The sequence below is a fragment of the Paralichthys olivaceus genome, chromosome 21 (genome assembly GCF_024713975.1).
Source record: "Paralichthys olivaceus isolate ysfri-2021 chromosome 21, ASM2471397v2, whole genome shotgun sequence".
Lineage (NCBI taxonomy): Eukaryota > Metazoa > Chordata > Actinopteri > Pleuronectiformes > Paralichthyidae > Paralichthys > Paralichthys olivaceus.
Window position 1 is genome coordinate 8,018,447 of NC_091113.1, and position 23,373 is coordinate 8,041,819.

General features: G+C 40.7%; 1 protein-coding gene across 1 annotated transcript; it reads left to right on the plus strand.

Annotated features, from left to right (window-relative positions):
* Window positions 1–11,699: 11,699 nt before the first annotated feature.
* LOC109626647 (G-protein coupled receptor 26-like) lies at window positions 11,700–20,665 on the plus strand. The gene is made up of 3 exons (XM_020082753.2): window positions 11,700–13,524; window positions 14,264–14,377; window positions 16,642–20,665. The coding sequence occupies exons 1-3, from the start codon at window positions 12,857–12,859 to the stop codon at window positions 16,868–16,870; spliced, it is 1,011 nt and encodes a 336-aa protein (XP_019938312.2). The 5' UTR covers window positions 11,700–12,856; the 3' UTR covers window positions 16,871–20,665.
* Window positions 20,666–23,373: the final 2,708 nt, after the last annotated feature.

The window sequence follows — 23,373 nt, forward strand, 5'->3', positions numbered from 1 at the left end:
TTGTTCTGGAGAGAATTTGCAATTTAGAGTGAAGAGTATAAAGAGCTTAACTGCCCCAATCAAACGGTGTGATTTAAAGCCCGTCTAGTCGAGATGTTTAATAGGGGCCGCAGCTGAGTGACCTGAAGTAAAGGGTCTGAAAATGATCATGGGTCTCAATCACCTGTATAATTAGGAGCATTCACCTGGGTACTAAAAAAAGAGGTTTGCTAATTATAGACAGTAGAAATTAGGTGAAATAACCTTTTATATGTGTTCTGTGCCAAATGCCAAAGTACTAACAAAACAGACAACTAACAATGCCCCTGATATAATAAACCCTGGTAAACCTGGGCTCAAATACAAAGCGTGAAAAACAATTTTGGTATCGACCTCGGAGAACCTTCCAGCTGTCTGGCCTGCCTCAGTAATTAGTTACGCCATATGAAGAGGTAATTTGTATGCTAAAGTTTAATTGTTCAATTATCATGGATGGGAGAGGAGGACTTGATGCCATTTCATCATGATAAAAAAAAAAGAGTTGAGAACTCCTCGTGCCACACATTGTAATAGTTGGCAATTATACAGCAAGAGAGAGAGTCCTCTCAGTGGTCTGACTGATGCTGGCTCACCCCGCTGCTTCTCGCCTGGTGAAGTCAAATGATTCAGCCTCACAGTGGAAAAGAAGCAGAAGTCGCTGTGGACAGACAACGTAAACACAAAGTGCTGAGGACAACATGTTTAAACTACATTACTGCAGAGTTAAACAGGACACGATTGGTTGAACCATCCTCGATGTCACCTTCAGGGTCTAAGTTCATTTTTTCAGCTTCTTTCAATCTTTGCATTTCAACCTGGGATGTTCTGCATGATTACGTTCCCTGAATGCATCATCTTTTTCAAGGAGAGAGATAAATAGAGATAGATATATAGTTAGATAGATAGACGGATGGATGGATAGATAGATAGATAGATAGATAGATAGATAGATAGATAGACGGATGGATGGATAGATAGATAGATAGATAGATAGATAGATAGATAGATAGATTCCAAAAAATGTTTGTATTGCTTTTCTCAAAGAAAAGCTTAATTTACAAAGTTTTTTGAAATATAGCGATTTCAAACAAATATATAAATTTTTAGTATCACTATAATATATATTATCGACAGACAGCTGTAAAACAAGACTATGAAAGACATTTACAAACAAGACAGCCACCAGAACTTCATAATAATTCAATTTTATATATGCTGTGGAACACTGAATTGGATTTTATTGGTATGTTACAATACATGTCACATAGGTTCTGCAGGATTTAGTCTCAGTAAGTATAAAAATTATTAAAGTGCATTTCTTTCCATGTCGTAATAGAGAACACGCAGGAGACAAAAGATGATCCGTCCTTTTCACTCGGCAGTTTTTCAAGATTCTCATTAGGGCTCAGAATGGAACCACATGTGTCCAATTCATAATTAGCTCCTATAGGAAAAGAGCTGACAACTAAAACAGCACAGGATGGAGGTGTCAGAAAAAAATACAGATATGGATGGAATTTAGAAGTCATTTCAACTTGAAAGATAACAGAACACTAAGAAGATAATTACCTGCAATAGGATACTCCAATGTGCAGAGGTTGTTGTGCTTCAAGATGATTTTGACCCATTAAATAACTCCACTTGGACTACGTGATTCCTAAATTCCTGATTCTTTAATTTCCCTCATTATCCTCTTTCCTTCCTCTGTTAGTTCACTTCCTTAGTTTTCCTTAGTTTAATCCTTTTAGTTTTTTCCATTGGACAGAGAAATTTGGCTGACCGACGTTCTGCTCATCGTGTGGTCAGGCTAAAGCTCAGATTTATTTGTTAGCGTGTGGTGACCCTCACAGAGCTGATGCAGTGGTTGTGTGGTTCAGGTAATGTGTTTTACATCTTTTAAAAATAAAAGAATCCCTTATTTTTGCACAGATAGAGAAACTCAGCTGTGGGTGTGCAGCGTTCAGACTCTTACATTCAAAGACTTAGAGATGACGCTGTATATTACATCTTCCACCTGTGTTCACAAAGTGAAAATGCAAAAAACAAAAATAAGGAAACTTTAATTGTATAGAGGAATAAATGATTGGAGATGAATAGGTACTGTACTGTTTTGACATTTAACAACAAATTAAATTTTTAACTTTTTTATTTCCACATATGTAGTTTGCTGACGTTAAATGTGTCTTCAATATTTAAAAGAAACCAGCTTTAATATAGGATATATAACACAGTTTCATTTCATTTAGGGTAATGAAAAACTATTAACATTCCTTTCTATTTGAACAACGTGTGGCAGTGACAGACACAGTCCCTTTGATGAGTGATTTGTAAAACCAGACGTAAAACAGGTATTTTCAGCTCCCCCCACACAGAAAAGGCCTCTTTCATGTTCCTCCAACTTGGTGCTCACAATCTAAAACAAGGCTGCAATTGTGGTTGTCACCAAACAATGACATTTTTCTTTCTTTCACTCTCTAAATTCCCCATATCATCTCTACACAGATGAGCAATTTGTCTGTCATGAGGTCCGGGGCATCAGCCCACTCCAGGCCTATTTCACTGACAACACTGTTATTAGCTGTAAGCTGAGCCAGTGGCAAATGAATCTACCCCACTGTTCAGGAGCCCGGGGGTCTTTTCAGCGATTAATTTGATAAATATATTAATTATGAATCTGGATGACAGTACAATCAGATTGTCGGGCTTCCAGACTTGGCCTTTGTGATAAGTCAGCTTTGAGATTGGGGCTCCTCGGGTTTCAGGAGCTGTCATGCCCGGGGCTCAGCCGCTTATCAGCGCCTGACCCATTCACTCGGTAATTTCCTGTGTGTTGTAATTAAATGGAGGCTTTCTGATTGCAAGTGACTCTGTTTAAGAGGCGCTTCTTAGGTTTCAGGTGAAAGGGATGTTCGGTGGACTGTCTGTCTCCCCTGCCCTCTGCAGGACTCAGTAGGCACTGATTGTCCTTCTATACAACAGTGTCTATTTGAAAAGCCTTCGTAGTTGCTTTTTGTCTGTTTATTGTGGTGCATGCATCACACAGTGAAACATGACACAAAAATCAGTGATCGCTCTCTATAAGCCTGGGCGCACTAACCACAATAAATACATTAGAAAAGTAAAATTTACTGTAAATGGTCATAATAGAAATCAAATAAGTATTTATTTTTTTCTTGTAGTAAACTCAAACTGCTGCTGTGATACTGACCACAGTAAATGGGACAGTTCTCTTTGCATTTTGAGACCTAACCCGAATGATGATCTATATTTGTATTTGTACGCTGGGATCTTTTGGCTCCTGCTCAAAATTTATAGGAAATCCTCTGCTGGCTGCTGACAGTGGATTATGGGAATTTTACTGGAGGTGCTGACTCAGCCCATCTGTTTCCATCTGGATACTGTTACAGAGCTGACAGACAAACATCCTGTGACCAGAGTGGGGCCTCCAGCAGCAGTGTACCTCCAGGACAGTCTGAGAAATAGCTTCTGAAAGAAAAAAAATAATGCTAGATGTGCCTCGGAAACAAAAAAGAGAGTTTCACTTTCAAAGTTGTCTAGACCGAGAAAGGAACAGATTTTGGATCCCAGATCTTTTTTCATCAGCTCCAGCAATATTAAATGCTGACTTTGCTACATAAGAATATAATAATGTAGTGATATCATTGATTATTCAGGAGCATACCCACACCAAGTCAAACAGTCCTCTTATGAAACCAATGAGAATATCTCACAAATCTCACAAATCTCACAATGTCACAATATCAGCCACCTGATCCAGATGCTCCACCTCTCAAAACCTCATTGAAATTGTGATAGTTGTTTTTGTGTAATCCTGTTTATAAACCAACCAACAAACAGACGGTGCAGGTGATATACCCCATCATTAGTCCCTGATGAAAATGCCTATTCATACTTATTTTTAAAAAAAGTTCAACTTTAAAGCAACAAGTCTAATTGACACATTAACTGTTTGATAATTTCCCATTTTCATTCACCCATCATAAAACCCTTATGCTCCAGAGTGGGATCCAATGAAAGCTTGAATTATGTCAATTACGCTGCCTCTGACGGCTGAACGGTTTCCCCGCTGCCCTCTTTCACTCCTCTCTGGTATCATCACGTCCTATAATTAAAACCATGTTTTTTCATACGACTAGCGAGGGCTATTAATCCAGTGAGTGGAGCCATTCTGGAGGTTGTGGCTCCCAGGGCAGCGGTGGTAAGAAGGTGGAGCGGTGACTATTCAACATTAATGGCCCCCGTGTGTTGCTGCAATTAATCTCAACAAGTGAAATGACTTGATCTCGGCAGGGGCAAGATGACGTTCCCCCAAAAATGCTGCAGATTTGTCTTTACTCCGACCTTTGACCTTGCACACGGTGCCCACCTTTACTTGTCATATGAAATCAGGACTCTTTGTCTATTTCAAACCACAGCTGAGTCTTTGGGCACGTGTGTCGTAAACCTCATAATAATATTTCAGCTTGTCAGAGAGCCCAAACTGTAGCTCACCTCTTGCTTACTCTCTAATTTCAAATCTATCAGAAACAAAGCAGGCAATTAAGAGATACGATTGGTCAAAAATCCTACAAATGTCAAAACAGCACTGACCTGACTTTGCCACATGGAGGAACCACTGCGTCAATTTTGCTGCAGTTGGAGTTTGTTGCTCTTTCATGCATCAGTTCAACAGACTTCTGATTGTAATACTGCATTGCTTCACTAGGTGGCAGAAGTCCATTATTCAATGACTGAGTCCACATCATCATGACAGTGAACTTCACAGATAATCCCTTTTATATGAGCACCACCTGAACAAACACCCGTTTTGTCTTTCAGTTTGCAAAGCTGGAAAGCAGGTTTCTATCTATATAATATGACTTATATACATGGTGCATTTATCATTTGATGGTAAATCCCAAGTATGTTTGTGTAATGATAACAGGCCCCGTCACATTCTTGCAGAAATGTATAAGAGCTTAATAAATAGTGTTAAGGTTTCCGTCTGCAGATTAAGCTGGTTACATCACTGATAGGGGACACCAGAGGTTAACTACAAGATAGATATATTGGCTCTATGCAAACAGAAAAAAACAAAACAAATTACACCGATATGAAATTCATTGTCTGAGCCTGAAATCTAAAGTCTTCCCCTTGTTGCATTCTGTTCCTGCTTGCTACTTTAAGCCAGAAATAAAAGAATAATTAGGCATTAGCGTTTTTAATTAATGTTCCTCTCTAAGGTGAATGGAACACTGATGACATCTTTTTGGGGGGGATTTATTAAATTACTGTGAAATCAAATTAGGGGTGCAAATTAATCCTCGCAGTGAATTAGACCGGTGGATGAGAAAATTGACTTTTCAACACAAAGCAGGGGATGAGCGGGCTGTGAAACACACTGGAGGCTGCTGAGCTCTGGTGATTATCGAAGATGGACGACAGCAGCTTTTGTTCAACTGAAACATTTTTTGTCAGCGAGCCAACACGAAGGCTTCTCCGTGTACAAGGCGATTTCCGAGACGCTCCTGCACCTTAATTTATGTTCTGGGTGACACAGTGCATTGACGCTCTCGCCTCTCCTCCCGGATTTTTCAGGCATTTCCCACAATGCACTGAGGACAGCGTCTGTGTACACAAGCCAGAAAAATCAAATTTTCCAGAGTGCATTAAACAAGGCAATGCACTGTTTTGACACAAAGAGTTGCAACTTGAGAATGATGAGGATGATTATGTAAACGGAAATACTGCAACATTCTTTGCCCTTTGTCATCTAAGTTGCCTTGATGCTAGCTGGATAAATCAACTGTGTAAACATCATTTTAATATTTATCTGTTTGTGTACAAACAAGATTTAAGTTATATTTGTTACTTTCAGACAGAGTCAGGCTAGTCATTTCCCCCTGTTTCCAGTCTTTATGCTAAGCTAAGCTTACTACTTCCTAGATTGGCTTCAGACTAAACCATAGGCTTCAAATAATTGGGGAACCTGTCTCCACTTCCTCCCACTATCAAGAAATGGATAGAAACTGATTGCAAGTTAGTCTCTCCTGTCAATCATGACATTTCATCCCATGTTATAGAATGCAATAACTCATTTAAACTAAACGTAATGAAAAACTCAACACTGGTGCAGTCAGACACCAGGGGGCGATCAAGACCATTTGGCTTGAGTGGTCATGTCGTCCATCTTCATGTACAGTCTATGGATTTAAAGCAACATGTGCAGGGTATCAATCTTCTGGTCTAACTCTCAACAAGAAAAATAAGCACTTTCCCAAAATGTCACCCCATAGTAGCAGAAATTAAACTTTGAATAATGTGATTTCCTATTTCATGATTCATTTATCAACATTGAAAAGGGCACCAGCATGATTTTAGTACCTGGAGTGATACAAACCACCAAACATTTTCCAGGGCTTTTTCTCGTACCCGCCTTTGACTGGCTATGAAGCAGGTTTCAGTTAAAGTTCAATGGTTTGTGGCTTTAGGGTGAAAACAAAAATTACTAATTCAGTGTAGTGGGCCACAGATGTAGTTCCCCCTTTGAGGCTGATCCAACTATCCTGCAACTATTCCAACTATTGGATATTTTTGCCGTCAAAACCGTATTCATTTTCCCCACAATGTGATCTACACTGTGACATAACAGCAGGAGATACATGCTGGAAGTCGCTGATATTCTCAGGAGATGAGGATTCATTTTCACCAGGGTCAAATAAAGGTCAAAGTTAAAAGATTGATCAGTTTCTCGAGGCTTTATATTCTTGTAATTCATATAAGAGTGCAGCAATTTATTTCAACTGCATTAGACATAAGAAAACCTATGAAATCTTATTATTATCATTATCATTATCCCCTGTTGTGTGTTTTCACTGGATGTTGCTGAATCCAACAACTCTGCGGCTTCACACAACATTTGAGACTTGGTACGTTGCAGAAGAATTTCTAATAAGACGATCAATACATTGCAAATTGTGTTTGCTTTTTGCCGTTTCATGTGGCAGAGGCTTCAAAGAACAGCTGATAATGACTTTGTGAACTCATCTGTGAAATAAAGAGATGTGAGACTGATAGCCTCATATCTGAGTTGCTCCATGACCTGGATTGACATCATCAAGGGCGAATGAGCAAAAAACATCTGTCCTCTTTATCTTGCAATGTGAGAGAAGACAATGTGAAACAATTGGTGTCAAGCTCAAGCTTTTCAGACTGTCAACATTAGTTGAAAATACAGCTTATCCCTGCTCTGCTCTGCAAGGTCCAGCAGTTATACACAATTATGCCATAAATCTGACACCATCCTGCAGCTGGACATCAAATATTTGCAGAAAACAGTTCAGCCTGATCATAATAATTGCAGTCCAATGTTTTATGATCCAAATATTAAGAAAGAAGAATGAGCATAATGTTACACTTACAAATCCTGAATAAAAAAAATGCTGTGATCCACAGTCCAGACGCAGCATTAACAGTGTGCTGATTATAAATTGCTGATGGCGAGCTCAGGCTCGGTGCTGGGTTTCCTCGACATCGCAGCAGCTAATGTGAAAAGACAGCAGCCTGGGATTGTTGAGAAGGGAGCGCTGCCCAGCCGTGCGTAAAGATGGAAGAAAAGGCCTCTTATCACTGGAGCTTTTCCAGTATTCATAAACAGCACTCAGTGTTATGTTATTTCATTATTCAATTATTTTTACTAAAGCATTTGCATGAACGTTCTTCCCACCCCTGATAACTGGAGCTGTGCTTGAACGATGCCGTGGCTACAATACATAAGCACAGGGGTGCATGCAGTCACTTTTAATAGAATGATGCACATTATACAAAATGTAAGTTCATAATACTGACACTAATTATAATATAATTGTGATAATACAAATAATAATAGTAAGAAGAAGAATGATTAATAATTATAATAATAATTTTCCCCCTAGTGGAGGTTTGAATTTAGGGTGTTTAGTAAAATGTCTGTATTTGATAAGATTAAGGAGGAATTTGACACATTCATGGTTCCTGGACTCATAAAGCTACTAGACCTGCTGCTCATGCAGAATTTTGGTGATGAAATTGGTTTTAATGATATATTTTATATCATATTCATATTTTTGGGCTGTGTGCTCCCTTGCAAAGCATCATAGTTTATAAAACGTCATAATGTGTTTCAATTAATCTTAACCTATAGCTGTCTGATATACTATATGTTGCATACAATGAATGAATGAATGAATGGTAGCAGAACACAATGATCGCTCAAGTAAAGGTTCAACGGCAGTGAATCAGAGGAAGCCAAATTAAGTTTGTGCTAACAGGCTTGATCTTCAAACAATCGACCACAAAGGACGCCTGCACTGTTCCAACAAGCAGAAGAGGCTGAGAACTTGATGAAATCACAGACTGAAAGAGATCTGAGCAAGGTTTGATTTTTAGCCTTCTATCTTCCATCGGTTTCCAACTAACGCCGCAAGCTGTCACTATCTCTCATGATGGAACCATTTACTAATTATGGATCTGATGAGAACAGGTCACTGAGGATAAATATTTAATTGAGCCAAATGTGAGTTGAACAATTAGGAGTTCCGAGAAGTATAATGTACAGTCATTTCCCCATCATCCTAGCCATATCAAATTCTGCTTCTGCAAAACAGACTTGCTTTGCAAAATTGTATTTGTTGCTGTGTTTTTCAGTGTTTACTGCTGTTTGGCCTTGTAGACGATATAAAGTACACGACGTGTCCTAATTTCCTCCCACTGCCCAGAAATGAAGCCAAAATATCCCAGATGTGTAGGCCACCATCTTGGGCATTTGAAGTCTGCACAGTAGTGATTTGGGGAAAGAACCGTGGGAGCAAGGTCCCGTTGATAGATCCGCCAATCACGAGTCAGTCTCAGCTGTCAATCATGACTTTTCACCCCAGAAAAAATAGCACTTGGACAAACACCAGTTTGACAGGAACTACCTAGAATGAAAGAAACCATCTTTGAGGAAAACCAAAATCAATATGTGCTTTGGTTTCTTTTATATAATTGGAGGTGGGATTTATGACCTATACTGTAACCAGCCACTTGAGGGCAAGTGAGATGCTTTGGCTTCACTTTAGAGTAGCTGTCATGTCGTCCATCTTTACTTACGATCTCTGTTTGACCTCTATAACATTAGACCTGGACTGAACTTCCATTTCAAATTAACTCTAAAAGATGCAAATATGAGTTTTTAAAATGTTGCATTTCATCTGTTAAATCAATATGTATTATTATTTCCTATACTTAATTTATTTGTCTTATCTGTTAATTACAGGTTAGATGTAGGTTTTATTTTGCTGTTGTTGTTAAAGCCTGTATCTATGGGTTATTGTACTGTATGTGTGAGCTCATACGGGCTGTACTATCAGACTGGTTGCAGCAGTGATGACACGAGTAAAAGGGAAGCTGACTCCTCAGCGTTATCTTTAGCAGTGTCAACACCTTCCCTTCTTACTCGCAGGTTGGCATCCTTATGAAGCGTCTTGTCTGAGTTAGTGTCCCTTCTGTCTTCACCTCTGAGACCTTTATGAGCCACACGGTGGCTCGGCTACCAGGCAGCTCATACAGTATGCATGCACGCTGTCTTAGGTCTGAGTTTTCCAACATTGTCATAACTTCCCTCAAAACTTTTTCCCCAAAGCAAGTTCATCTCAGCACAACATAGAAATCTTGTGAAACTACGGTTGAGATGTAGGTGAGTGAGGAAGACGGGGAAGCTAAAGCAAACATTTAGGTTGGGGAATTCATGCTGGCCTGCCGCTCCAGGGGAAGTCAAGTGTGGAATTGTAACTGGCAGCGGATTCAAATCCACACTGTCACAGCACAAAAAGGAGGAAGGCTGCGGGCTCTCCGTCATCCCACCGTCTCTCACAGTCAAGTCCTGCACTTGTTAAATCTTCTGACAAGAGGTATTATCCTCAACATGCCAAAATCTGCAGACTCCAGATCTTGTCTGAAACAGCAGTACACTCAAAGGACCCCCCTCACCACCCACACACACACTCATACTGAATTCAGATTTTGGGTGATGCACAACCCACCTCGACACAGTTAAGAGGATAATCAGCATTGACAATGTTAGAAGTTTTCCAGAGGCTGCACATCCTGTCAGGACAGCATGGAAGAGAATAGTCTTTTTTTGATGCTTAAATAAACTGCAAACTTTAGAAGTAGCATTTGTTCCAGTTTTTCAGATGTGAGGATTTGCTCTTTTGGAAACTGTTGGTCGAGCAAAACAAGCAATTTAATTACATATTTTAGATTATTTCTCCATCTTGGATATTTTATAGACAACACAATTAATTAATTAATCTAGTTGACTTGTTTTTTCCTGTTCCAGCTTTTTATTGATATTTTTTATAAATGCTTCTTCTTAAGTTTGCAGTTTGTTATAAGCATTATAGTTGACTGTATATATCTAATCCTATCTTATCTTTAAGGCTACATCTTTTTTCATTATTATTTACTCAATGTTTTGTGCTTTTAAGTTCGTCTGTATCACGGAGACGAACTCGACCAGCGTCAGACAAAAGACGTCCTTTCATTCAAGGTGTTATTGAAGCCTGGAGGTGTCAAATCCAAAGTGTCCACCTCAAATTAGGCTTCATTGACATGGATCTGCATCGATGTAATGCTCTCCTCAAATAAAGCCTCTCTCAGGTGGAAGGAAAGAGGACACTGCATCTGTATTTATCAATCTGTCTAATGTGGCATGATGACTAATGTGGATGCTTGTGTGGCTTTGCGCTGATTGAAACGTCTTAATCATCGTCACTTTTTAAAGACAAAAAAAGCTAAAGAGAGCAAGAAAATCCATCACCACTGAACATTATCCACATCCGTCCAAATCACTAAATCCCCTCGAGGTTGTATTTTTAGAATGACTTTTGTCAAGGGCGTTATTCCCTGTGTCGCCGTCATTTAATTATGAAAAGAATAATTAAAGCCATGCCTGCAAAAAGCTGCACCTGTGCCTGAGATCAACTGGTGGCTCTGTGCTGATAAGGCCCCCGACGGACACTGGGGAGCTGCAGAGGCACTTACATGACAGCGCTCGATTGTGCCTCTCTCCAAAGGTGGATTGGCCCCTGACATGTGAGAGTGCATAGCGCTGGATGTGCATCCATCACAGCCAAAGCCTCACTCAGGACAGAGAGACAGGGGCCTGCAGTTCAGCTCAATAACAACCAGCAGCAGGCTTGTCTGCCCGTCCCTCTGCAGCCGCCTTCTCTTCAGACATCATCCCGTGTTCTCCTCAGACACCATTTACAGGATGGACTTTTAATGAGTCTGCACATCTCCCCCTTTTTTTCTCTCCCTCTCTGTTCCATCTCACCTCTTTGCCACCCCAGAGAAGATGAAGGGAACACGGTGGTCTGTACCGTCTCACATCTCCACATTCGAACACCATGTGTGTTGCAGTAACAATAACTCTTTCCGCCCACACACTCTCACTCTGACTCAACCCCCCTCCCCTTATTGCAGCTACAACCACCACCTCACCCATGCTCCAGCACTTTTCAGCTCACACTCACGTGCTGCAGCACGCTCCGATGAGTCCCACGCTTCAGAGAAAAAAAAAACATTCTTCACACTCCAAGTCCAGAGGGGCAGCAGAGTGTGGGGGCGTCGTTTGGCTTCCAGGGGACCGGAAGATGTTGCTCCCCATCAATGTGATGGAGCTGACTTAATTAGAGGAGATATCTGAGTCTAAGCATGAGGAGGATGAGATGCTACTGGAATGCAATGGTGGTTTAAAGCAATGAAAGCAGACCTTATTTATTTATTATAGATTCTTGTATTTTTTAAAGAAATTGCGCTTTAAGCTCAATTCAACTGAACAGCTCTTTTCTTGAAGGGGATTTTTGTCAGTGCATGTCTGTATCTTGTTTTATTTTTTTGGGCCTTCTATTAAACACACAAAACCGAATTCATAAGAAATCCATTTGTCACCTATCAAACTGTATCAGAAATAAGGTTTGATTTAGTGAGGCAGAGTGAAAGAATGAATCATTTGACTAGTTGCTAATATTTTTTTGTTTTTTGTGATGTTGATTTCTGGAATTTGAGCTTCATGCTGTTTTGCAGTGTGAAGCATTTTTCTTGAGCTGCAGGATGTATTGTGATGCACACAGCTGCCTTGTTGGCCAGTTCTCCCCCGCAAAGAAAAATGTACCAAATATAAAATATGCACATGGAATTCAGGATAAATTATATATTAAAGCAAAGTCCAACAAATAAACTCATCCTATGTTTTCATATTTCTCTGCCCTGATGTGAGAAATCTGTTTCAGCACAGACAAGTGTGGATTAGGCAAAAGGAAGGAAACTCTCTGGGGAACCAGTGCTGCTCTCAGTCAGTAATTAATGTTCTTTGACTGTTCCTCGGAGGAGAGGAGGGTCGGGGTGAGTGTAGCCCACACACTGGGCAGTGTGTGCGGAGAGGGGTGATGCCTCCAGAGCGCATCACAGGACGACAAAACCCCACTGCAGCGCCAGAGGAGAGCAGCTTTGGCACCAGCGCTTGTTTCATGCAGTTTACTGGGAGAGAAAGTGCACAGATCGAGCCCACGAATCTCCAAGCATCCCTCTACATCTCATCATGCCGGACTCCTTCTGATCATCTTTTCCTGACTCTGGCACCGAGACAATGTAGTGGAGGAAAGAAGAAGAGGGAATCTCCACCGGTGGGGAGAGATGTGGGGATGCACGGACACGGTTATGGGTGATTGATGCCATTTTTTTTGCAGAAGCAGCAAAACGAGGATGGATTTACGCACAGAAAAGTGGGGATAAGTGAGTTTGTGGGCCACACAGGATGGACCCTGCGGAGGTAATCCTCTCTGTGTTGGTGGTTGTGATCATTATAGTGTCGTTGTTGTCCAACATTCTGGTGCTGGTCTGCTTTCTGTACAACCCGGAGATCCGCAAGCAGGTGCCGGGTCTCTTCAACCTCAACCTCACCTTCTGCAACTTGTTGCTGACGGTGTCCAACATGCCGCTCACTCTGGTGGGACTCATCAGCAAAGCGCAGCCGGGGGGAGACGGCTTCTGCCAGATCGTGGGATTCCTGGAGACCTTCCTGTCCACCAACTCGATGCTGAGCATGGCAGCGCTGAGCATTGACAGGTGGATCGCGGTGGTGTTCCCGCTGAGGTACCACTCCAAGATGCGCCACAAGGACGCTGCGTTAGTGCTCGGCTACACGTGGGCGCACTCCATGTCCTTCTCCACGGTGGCCGCCTGCCTCTCCTGGGTGGGATACCACCGGCTTTACGCGTCCTGCACCCTGTCCAACCCGAGGGCGAGCAGCCGGACCCAGTTTGTCATCTTCACCGTCTTTTTCCACTCCTTCACCTTCCTGCTGTCTTTTATAGTGCTGTGTGTCACATACCTCAAAGTGCTTAAAGTGGCGAGGTTTCACTGCAAGAGGATCGACGTTATTACGATGCAAACTTTAGTTCTGCTGGTGGATATACACCCCAGGTGAGCTGCCTTATTCCCTTATTCTCCCTGTTTGTGCACAAGACACCTCTCACTATTGATCTTATAGCTTTATGTCATGGAAAAGTATGCATTTGTATGTACTGGAAAAAGCTTCAAGATGGAAAACTCTTGTTGGTGCCATCATTCCTCATCATGTGTATGTGCAAACCTGACATGACACTATATGTTCTGTGTGTGCAGTCAGGACTAACAGTGCAGTTAATGATCCTTTGCGCTGACATTTGAGTTGTGCCCTCAGTATTCAGACGGGGGTGCAAAATCTGATTAAATTGAAATGTCATACAGAGTGATTGCGTTATGCTGCCTCCATACAGTATGGCTGAAAAACAATATCCAGTGTGTGTCTGTGTCTGTGTGAGCTGCATGCATGGTGCTCTAACTCCTGGCTCTTTACTTTAATTTCATAAACTGCCACTTAAAACATGTTTCATCACAACATCAAAGCCATGGTGCATTCAGGTTCACATCTAAAATCACCACATTCACACAATGACAGTGTTGTAATTGTAATTCCATGTATATAAGGATCCTCATTTGTCTATATAAGAATGTCTTTGGGATGAATCAGTTGTTTTACTCCAGCTCAGCCTCTGATGGTTCTCTCTCTAGCTTTATACGCAGCAGAAAAAGGACAGAAACACACTAGCTCCTTTTATGAAATCTTAGACACACTTTTCCTCTGATGTGTCCCACTGACTCTAACCCCCTGTGTCGCCAGCGTTCGCCAGCGTTGCCTGGAGGAGCAGAAGAGGCGACGGCAGAGAGCGACGAGGAAGATCAGCACCTTCATTGGCACCTTCATGCTCTGCTTCGCTCCCTATGTGATCACAAGGTGAGTGTGTGCTGCTGTGGCCTATATACGCTGGCCTTTTTGTTTTTGCTGGTACCCCCACCCCCACACCAAACCTTGCTTTCCTCTCCTGTCAACTGGCCCCATGCACTTCCTCCTCTCTCCCTCACTTCTGCTTCCTCTCCACGCCGGCCAGATTTGGAAGATGAGATTGGCTGACCTTGTGATAAGTAATATGTCTCTGCTCTGCTGTTGCTGCTGCTGCATTAGCACTTTCCCCCTTTCAAGTTCGCTGGGTGCATCTCAGTTAAGTCAGGTACAACCCACATGCATCACTCACTGGAGAGAGGATGTCAGATTAGACCTGCAGAGATGTGTGAGATGTGGAAATGAATATATGTGTTTTTAATTATGCGAGAGGCTGGGTACACCCTGGAAAGGTCGCCAGCGTATCACAGGGCAGAGACAAACAATTATTCACATAATAATTGTTAACCCCAGCATGTCTTTGGACTGTGGGAGGACAAGTACCTGGAGAAATCCCACGCAGACACAGGGACAACACACAAACTCATCATAGAATGGAAACCGGCCAAGCCAGGATTTGAACCAGAACCCTTCTTGCAGTGAGGCGACAGTGCACCACCATGTTGACAGCAGAACACAACACATATAAAAGTTAGAATGACACAAACATGTAAATATGTAAATTTCAACAGCAAACAGTCACTTTTGTGACATTTGAATTTTGAATTCAATGACTCGCTCATCATGGACGGAACATGCACCAAACTAAAAAGACAAAGCTCATGTCAAATACATTTTTAAAGATAGTTTCTCTCATGTTATGTAGTTTTTATCACAATGATGTTTGTTCAAGTGTTCATTTACTGGAAAATTTGTTTTTAATTAGTTATTTCATGCTGTAAAAATTATGAAACGTCATGACTCATGATTGGTGGAGCACATGTATCGGTGGAACCTCAATACCATGTTTCCTACTACCACATCATCCATCTTTATATACAGTCTATGATACCAATAACTGAGTTGGAAGTCAGAAATATATCTGTAACGCAACTTGACAAGTGAGAAAAATAAAAAATATTGATGTTAATTGTTGCGTGGACACTGTAATGCAGTGCCTTAATTAAACACTGTTGTGGATGGTAATGAAACCAGCTTGTCCTGAAAACAGACAACAACTCCTCTGTAATATGTAATATTCCTGTCTCTAATTGACATGGCAGGCCTTGTAAAGTCACAGTTTGATTGACATCTAATGTCACATGTGTCATTTCCTGTGTGGGCGGATCATACACTATGCTATTCTATCAGTCCGCTGTCAGTAATGAATGAACCACAGCAGCACTCTACAAGCTCTGCAAACAGCAGATCACCAATTACAATCTGAATGTATTATGTGTCTCTCATTTGCTGTCTGGGATGTCATTGTGTATAGTTAAGACTCTGCTGTGGCGTGTGGCAGCTGACTTAACCTCCTGTTCACGCTGATGCTGTGGAGTGTGTGGGCAAATGCCAGCGATGGCCAGCGGCCCACGTGAGGATAGCGTTGATGTGCTGACAGAGCTTGACGGTGGACAGAGTTAATCACACAGAGTGCAGGAGTAGACGATCAGCAAGTTTCTTTTTATGACGAAACATACAGTAAAATATTTGAACACATGACAGAAATTAGAGTGAAAGCAGCGATGTCTTTACGAGCCCGACTGAGACGAACGATGCAGACAACAGGCGAGAATGTAACGCTCATCAAATATACAGTATTTTAGGTGCACAAGAGTTTCTTCACCAGACACGTGGAAGTCATCGTCCCACGTCCTTTAAGGTTTTCTGCTCAGCCGTCGGTCTAATAAATCACAACTGAAGTTAATTGGCTCGTTCGCAGACACTCGCTACTGCTCAGACAGTTCTGTTTTATTCTTCCAGTGGCTTCCCTTTTGCCTTTTCTGAAATGAAATGCTGCTGCTGCAAATGAGACATGCAGCCTCACACCATAAATCCACTCACATGAGAGGAAGACAGTGAAGCTCCTCTTGTAGTTTCACTTGAGAGCTGCCTTCATTTTATCTTGTGGGTGTTTGCAACAGTGAGTTACTACAGAATACTCAGAAGGGTGACTCTATTCAGAAATAAAAACATGTTCTTTTACAGTACAACAGTTATGGATAACAGTGTCTTGCAAATGTATTTCTATTTCTGCATAATACGCTTATGGCCATGCATGTCTTTTCCAGCATGCTGTGCTCCCTCTCTCACCACCCTCTCTTTATGCTCGCCTGCAGGATCGTGGAGTTATTTCCAGCAGTGCCTATCAACCCTCACTGGGGAATTGTCTCCAAGTGCTTAGCTTATAGCAAGGCGGCCTGCGACCCCTTCGTGTACTCCCTGCTCCGACACCAGTACAAGAAGACGTGCACTGACATCATCAACAGGCTGCTCAAGCGTAGCTCCATGAACACATCCGGCCGTAGCCACGAGAGCCGTGGCAACAGCATACCGACCGCGGAGTGACGGACCGCGAGTGGACTGTCGGGATGCGTCCTGAGGGTCGAGTTGGCGACTGTCAGGGAAACACTGAGCTGATTTATGAGAAGAGGACACATATTAGTTGTCCCTATCCACGTCTGCTTGAATTTGGAGTGACATGCCAAAAACTAAAAAGAAAAAAAAGAGTGACTACAGACAAGGGCAAATCCCTGCACAGGAATACCACTGCGCTTGCATACTGAGTGGCCAGAACAGCAGATCAGTGCAGTGAACTCGCTACGAGGAGATTACACAATGGCAGACTTCACATCCACCTGGAGAGACAGATGTGCTCACCCAAGAAGAACGGCCGTTTCATAGTCTCATTACTTTATCTGGAGTGGCTTCGGGATTTTGCAGTGTATGTTTGTTTTGACATTACTGTAGTATATACTGATATTATCTTAAAAAAATAGAGTCAGGCAAGGCTGTATGTCTGTTTTAGTCTGTGCAAAGTGTTTGACACATTCATGCTGTATGTAGCACTGAAAACTAGCCTAACCAAAATTATATGTATATTGCATTATAAATTAAATAATTGTATAATAGACATAAAACTTACAGTACAGCGGACAGTGTCACTGCACAGTCCGGCTCAGGTTTTTTTCAGAATGAATGGGATGAAACACACTCCCATTTAAAAACATTTTTAGACTACTTTTAATTTCTTTGAGTGCATTTCACTTTGTAGTGTAAGTCCAATGGAAGGAAAAAGTAAGGCTGCATGTGTCATCATTGTTTGTGCCCTCAGAACCCATTTTTGAAGGACTTACTGACCTGGCAGAACAGAGTTTCAATGGGAAAAATGGGCCTTCAAAACCATCTGCCTTCGCTGTCATGACTGACGTGTGCCCCTCAGGTTATTTAGACAAGTGGAGCGTGACTGACTGTACTTGTTATTCGCTAAGAGGAGTAATCCACAGAGAGAGCCTCATGCTTTCTCACATATTTGGGCAGGGTGGACAGGGAAGGGGAATATACGCAACATCTTTATTTGTCCCTTTAGCAAAGTGATAGCATGCATTCTCATGACATCCTGTGGTATTTCATAACAATGACAGCTGGTCAGTGCCAGGATACAAACAACAAAGCAGCTCTGGAAGCAGAAATTGACATTTTGCTGAAGTCAGTGGTCAAGCTCAAGAAATACTCATTGCTTTCATCTAACACACACTATACAATATTTGTGTCAGACCCTTGAAGGCAGCACCTAATATTTGTTTGGGCAACCATAGCTCTGTCTAAATTGGGAGGCAGCATCCTTCGGAAACAGCATTTGTAGACCAAAAATCTGGAAAAAGCACGGTCATAACAAAATTAATTTTAGATGTTAGTACTCAACCAAAAGCTAAACGTGCACATATTAAAAACACATCTGTGTCATCTAAGACTAGACCGTCTAATTTCGGTTCGGCCGTCACGATCTACGTAGCTGTTGGAGGATGCAGCCAACGTGGGCTGTGTAGACCGTGTCCTCATGTCACAATTCATTTTCACAATAAAATCTGTTTACAATTATTGAACATGCTAATGTTAGCTAGATTCTTTGACCAAGTGAAGGCTCATTACGATCAAGATTATCTTCTTGTTTTTTGGGCCTCCAGACACACAGCATGTTTAAACTCTGTTGTATAGCGGCTCACTTAATAATATTAATGGCAAAAACCTAATTTGTTACACTTGTATTCTTGAAGTCGAAGTTAGCGGGTTAACAAACTAGCATGTTTGCCATGAAAGTTGAGATTGTACATTGCGATATGTGTTTAGGTTATTGTTGTAAAGATGAGATATCTACCTCAAGAGGTGTTATTTTTCAGAAAAACAGAAGAATTAAAAGCAATAGATTATGTTTGAAAATCATCCTCTGACATATTTATATAATCAATTACAAATTCTAGGGTTAACATTTAATGTTTGAGTTGAAATGATGGTTATGTAGTATAACCCTCATTCTATGATCGTGGGCAGGGATCTGTCACCCATGCCTTGAGTAAATCATAACAAAATAAAAATAAAACAAATTCTTGCACTGCAACTAGCATTTATTCTCGATTATTAATCAGTTATTGGTTTGGTCCATAATATGTCAGAAAAACAAAAGATATTATATTTATTAGCATGTAAAAAGAGAAATTGGGAAATATTTTGGCCTTAATTCTTTGCCTCTAACAATTGCGAGACCAACAAAATTGTTGCAGACCAACAAATTATTTCACCAGTACAAATTTCCCACATATGTATATGAAAATGTATTTCAAATGTTATTCTAGCAATCGTAATCATGGAATAAGTAGCACTTTAGTCAGTGGGACCTTTTGGAATAAGACCGAACAGTCAATTAAGCTAATTTAATGAACCGCGGAGGGACATATTTTTTCCCATTAAAGTAATTTTGCTTCAAGAGCAGCTTTGTTTACATCTGTAAGATTAAATCTCCAGATTTGTAGTAAGATGTATCCACTGGAATCAAATTGATGACATTTATAGCATTTTTAAGATACATGTCAAACAATTGTCAACATACAGTATCAGTAGTATGTTTGTAGTATGTTTTTTAATGGTATTAATAGCTATAGAGGGATGGTGTTAATGCACTTTTACGTGAACACTGAAGAGATAGATATTCTGTATATTTATAGTCTGTTGCTTGTAATTTCCAAGCAATTCTTGAGGACAGGTCGCCCACTATATGTTGTACCTACTGTTATATGTGCACTTTTTTCTGTATCAGAAGACGGGCAGCTCTGTATCAGAGGGCGTGTGACTGGGCTCCGCTTAGAGTTGACGTACTGTAAACAAAGGTGCTTAGCTCAGAAAGAGTGAGACTATAGATGTAATGTGATATGTATTGTAAAAGTTTTTTGCAGATTTTTCAATGGATTTGGACACAGTATGTTTAGACTGTACATGCAGGAGGGCATTAGTGTATTTAGAGTTAGAACACACCGTGATACAATTATCAATGTTATTTTGTGCAGTTCATTCTCTGAAAGCGTGTGATTATTTTTTTTAATTTTGTTTCTATGAGTTCGAGGATTTGGATAAATGGTTGTTTTTGTTATCTGCTTGTGTTGTGTTTTACTGTATGGCACTCCCAGACATCTGCTGCCTTAAATTCTGTAATATACAGTCTTTTAAAGTGTTTCCATTCACAAAGGCATTTGGATATATTGACCAATACAGAGACTAAATCATTGCCTTATTTACTTCCATTCATTAACTTGATGTACTTCTGTATCCCAATTCAGTTGGTTAATTTCTCGCTGATGTTTTGCACTGATGTAGAGTAGTTTTTTTTCTCATAAACTATAACTACGGTAAAAAACAAAAAACGAGCTGAACTCGAGTGTCGACAGGTTTAGATAAACGACAAAGTGAAAAGTATTTTTGTGTCTTTTAATATACGTGTGTGTAATTAATTGAAAAGACTGTATTTGTTTGAGTGTTTCAGAATGTGCTGCTTCAAATGCAAACCAAGTTTTAACCAATGTTGTTAATAGTTGACCGTGAAGTCAGTGTAATATACCTCATTTTGTTATGGTGACTGACTTGATAGCCTGAAGTGTTTTGTTATGTTACCTCCTAATTTATTCAACCTTGGCTCAATGCTGCTGCTGCTAAAGATAACAAACATGAGGAGAACAGCGATGAAGGCTGTTCCGTGTCTAGTGACGATAAAACGAGAACATGTGGTGTTGATGGTCATTTTAATTGTAATGTTGAAGAAAATGAGGAAGTTTCACATTCTGATCATGATGATTCAATTAAACTGTAGACTTTACCAAAGTGGTCTGGTTCTGTTTTATCAACAGACACGTTTTTTATATTCTTCATTTTCATTTTTACAAAGTGAAGTAATCCACAATGGGTTGTGGTAGATTCTTGAATTAGGTCTAAATACTTATTCAATGCTTTTCTACTGGGTAATTAAATCAGAACAATTCACTTCTGCTAAAGCTGACTCCCCATTTCACCATGTGAAAGAAAGTGTAAATAAGTTCCTGGAGTCGTCTGTTTCTACAGATCCACTCAAAAATGAAGTGATTTCTTCTTTGGGTCATGCCCCCATCCTCACAAAGTTTCATGGATTCATCTATTCTGTAGTATTTGAGTAATCCTGCTGACGGACAGACAAACAGCAGTTAGAACATAAGCTCCTTGGCGGAAGAAAAACTACAGAATTTTGTTGTACAAAAATATTGTTGTTATGATTAACACATCAGCCTCAATTGTCTTTAAAGCTGCAGCCAATAGGTGTTTTTAGGAGGAAGAGAACATAAACAACTGTAATTGTGCACGAGTAGTGATTGTGCCAGTCAGACCCTCCTGCTGGCTCTGATTGGTGGTTTAAAAACAGGAGTGTTGGATTCTTTAAATTGCATTATGGGTTGTAGGTGGAGCCAACAGTCTCACGGAATCTAGCTAAGACGACAGTGACAGTTTTAGCAAACATGACAAATGTAAATGTCACGTCCAATAACACCTTCAAACATAATGTGGGTCAGGAAGAGAAAAAATGAGGGTTTGACAAGACTGAGATGACTTTCATTCCGGACCATTTCCACCTGCAGGGGGTTTGAGCCAGAGGGAACTGATTGTTCAATCCACACCACAGTGCAGGTGATAAAGCAACAACATCAGTGAGACGACTGAGATTCTGGACACTGATTCACACTCCTGGAGCCGGTGATTTTCTCCAGGTGGGTGGCACTGACCATAACACTCGTTTTAATCACGGTCGACCTCAACCCACTCAGTCAACTGACCTCCCTGAGTGAGGAGTGAACCACAACTCAGTGAAAAGTGGACACCCCGCCCTGCAGGTATGTTTGTCATGTTCTTCTTTTTAACACTATGACAGGGAAAGGAAAGAAAATCAGAATCCCTTCATAGTCGTCACGAAGCCATGATCTTTGAACTTTAATAAAAATACATTTTCAATTCCATTTATTTCATTTTCATTTTACAAAATAAAGAGTGTAAAAGGGCAGATGACAGCAAAGAACAGATGTGCTTGCTGACTTTTTTTGGTTGCAAAACCACAAAAGTATCAAAATGCACACAAGCGGCCATTTTCCAATAAAGCAGCCAGTCGTCTCTTTTATGAATTCTGCTCTTGTTTTTGTGTTTCATCCAAACCCAAGCCATTACCTCCACATCTCAATGAGACGGAGGCGAATTTGTGAAAACGGTCATGGAGAATCCAGAATGACTTCATACCTCAATAAACAAAAAAGCATGTGGAGCTTATTAGTCCACGTGGTTCTCTCCCATATGTCTGTGTGCTAGAAAATGGGATTCACATTGTCACTGTGCTGTTATGTCATATGTGTGTCAATAGTGATTTAAATGTTTGGCTTTGTTTTTCATCTAAATTCTGCATTTTAATGAGACTTTGGGGAAAGTTGCACATGTTTATCGCAGTATGTCCATTAAGGCTGCCTTCATATCCACAGCCCACTTACACTGGTGTTTTCACATATTTTGGCTGCTTACACCTCTTCTCTGGAATCCCTCTTCTTACTGGGAGTGTACAGGATGTTCATTCTTTTGTTCTGCTGCTGCGTTCGTGTCAAATCAGAGTTTCCGTAATTAAGGGTTCCAGGAAGTGGCAAGCAAAGCAAACAGGGTTCGAACTGTAAATAGACATTGATTAGACAGAAGTGGAGGCAACATCAAATCTTTAATAACATCTGTTCTCAGACAAGTGTAAAAAATCAGTTTTTCTTAAATGTGCCGCCCACTTGTGGCAGCGCCAGGCAATTGTTTGTGGAAGCTAACTTGACTATCAGCCGATGCTACTTGTCATTTCTGTGATTTTGGAGGGTGACCAGAGCACATCAATGGAAAGTCTGTTCACGTCCCATTAATGTCATAGTACCACAATTAGCTGCAATTCACCGAGAGGGCACTCACGAGTTTGTCCTCAATGAACTGTGTGCAGGCAGAGACTGTAAATAAAGACAGACGGACCTGACAGCCACCTTAATGTGAAACCAAAGTCTCTCAATCGCTGCAATGGCTGGCTGCAATATAGGTAATACACCATGTTAGCATATTGGACAAACTAAAAAGTTAAAGTACACGTCAAATAGATTATTCTCAATGATGGTTTCTGAGGCTTCTCTATAGTTTTAATGAATTATTTGATGCTTTAAAAACAAGGTGAAACGTCATGATTGACGGAGCTGAGACTGACTCTCGATTGGTCCAACTCCATTACTAAAGTTAAGATGATGAGTACTATGATAATACCTTATTGTAGAGGAAAACCCAGCAAATGTACAAGAATGATAATTACAGGAGGTCAAACTTGGAGTTGTAGCTGCAGCTCACATTCATTTTCTCTTTGTTTAAAACCCATCCAGCCGTTTGACAGCTCAGGTTTCTCGCTCCTCCAGACTTTGTTTTAGTTACTTTTTTGAGTACAATACACAGTGAGTAGTAGTGTTATTCTAAGCAGTCGGGAGGATGGTCAGAAGTATGAA

Bases quoted from the DNA above. Each gene is read 5' to 3' on its own strand.
- LOC109626647 (XM_020082753.2), top strand. From the start codon at position 12,857: ATGGACCCTGCGGAGGTAATCCTCTCTGTGTTGGTGGTTGTGATCATT. The intron at 13,525-14,263 runs GTGAGCTGCCTT...CTGTGTCGCCAG, and splicing joins CTGGTGGATATACACCCCAG to CGTTCGCCAGCGTTGCCTGG. The intron at 14,378-16,641 runs GTGAGTGTGTGC...GCTCGCCTGCAG, and splicing joins GCTCCCTATGTGATCACAAG to GATCGTGGAGTTATTTCCAG.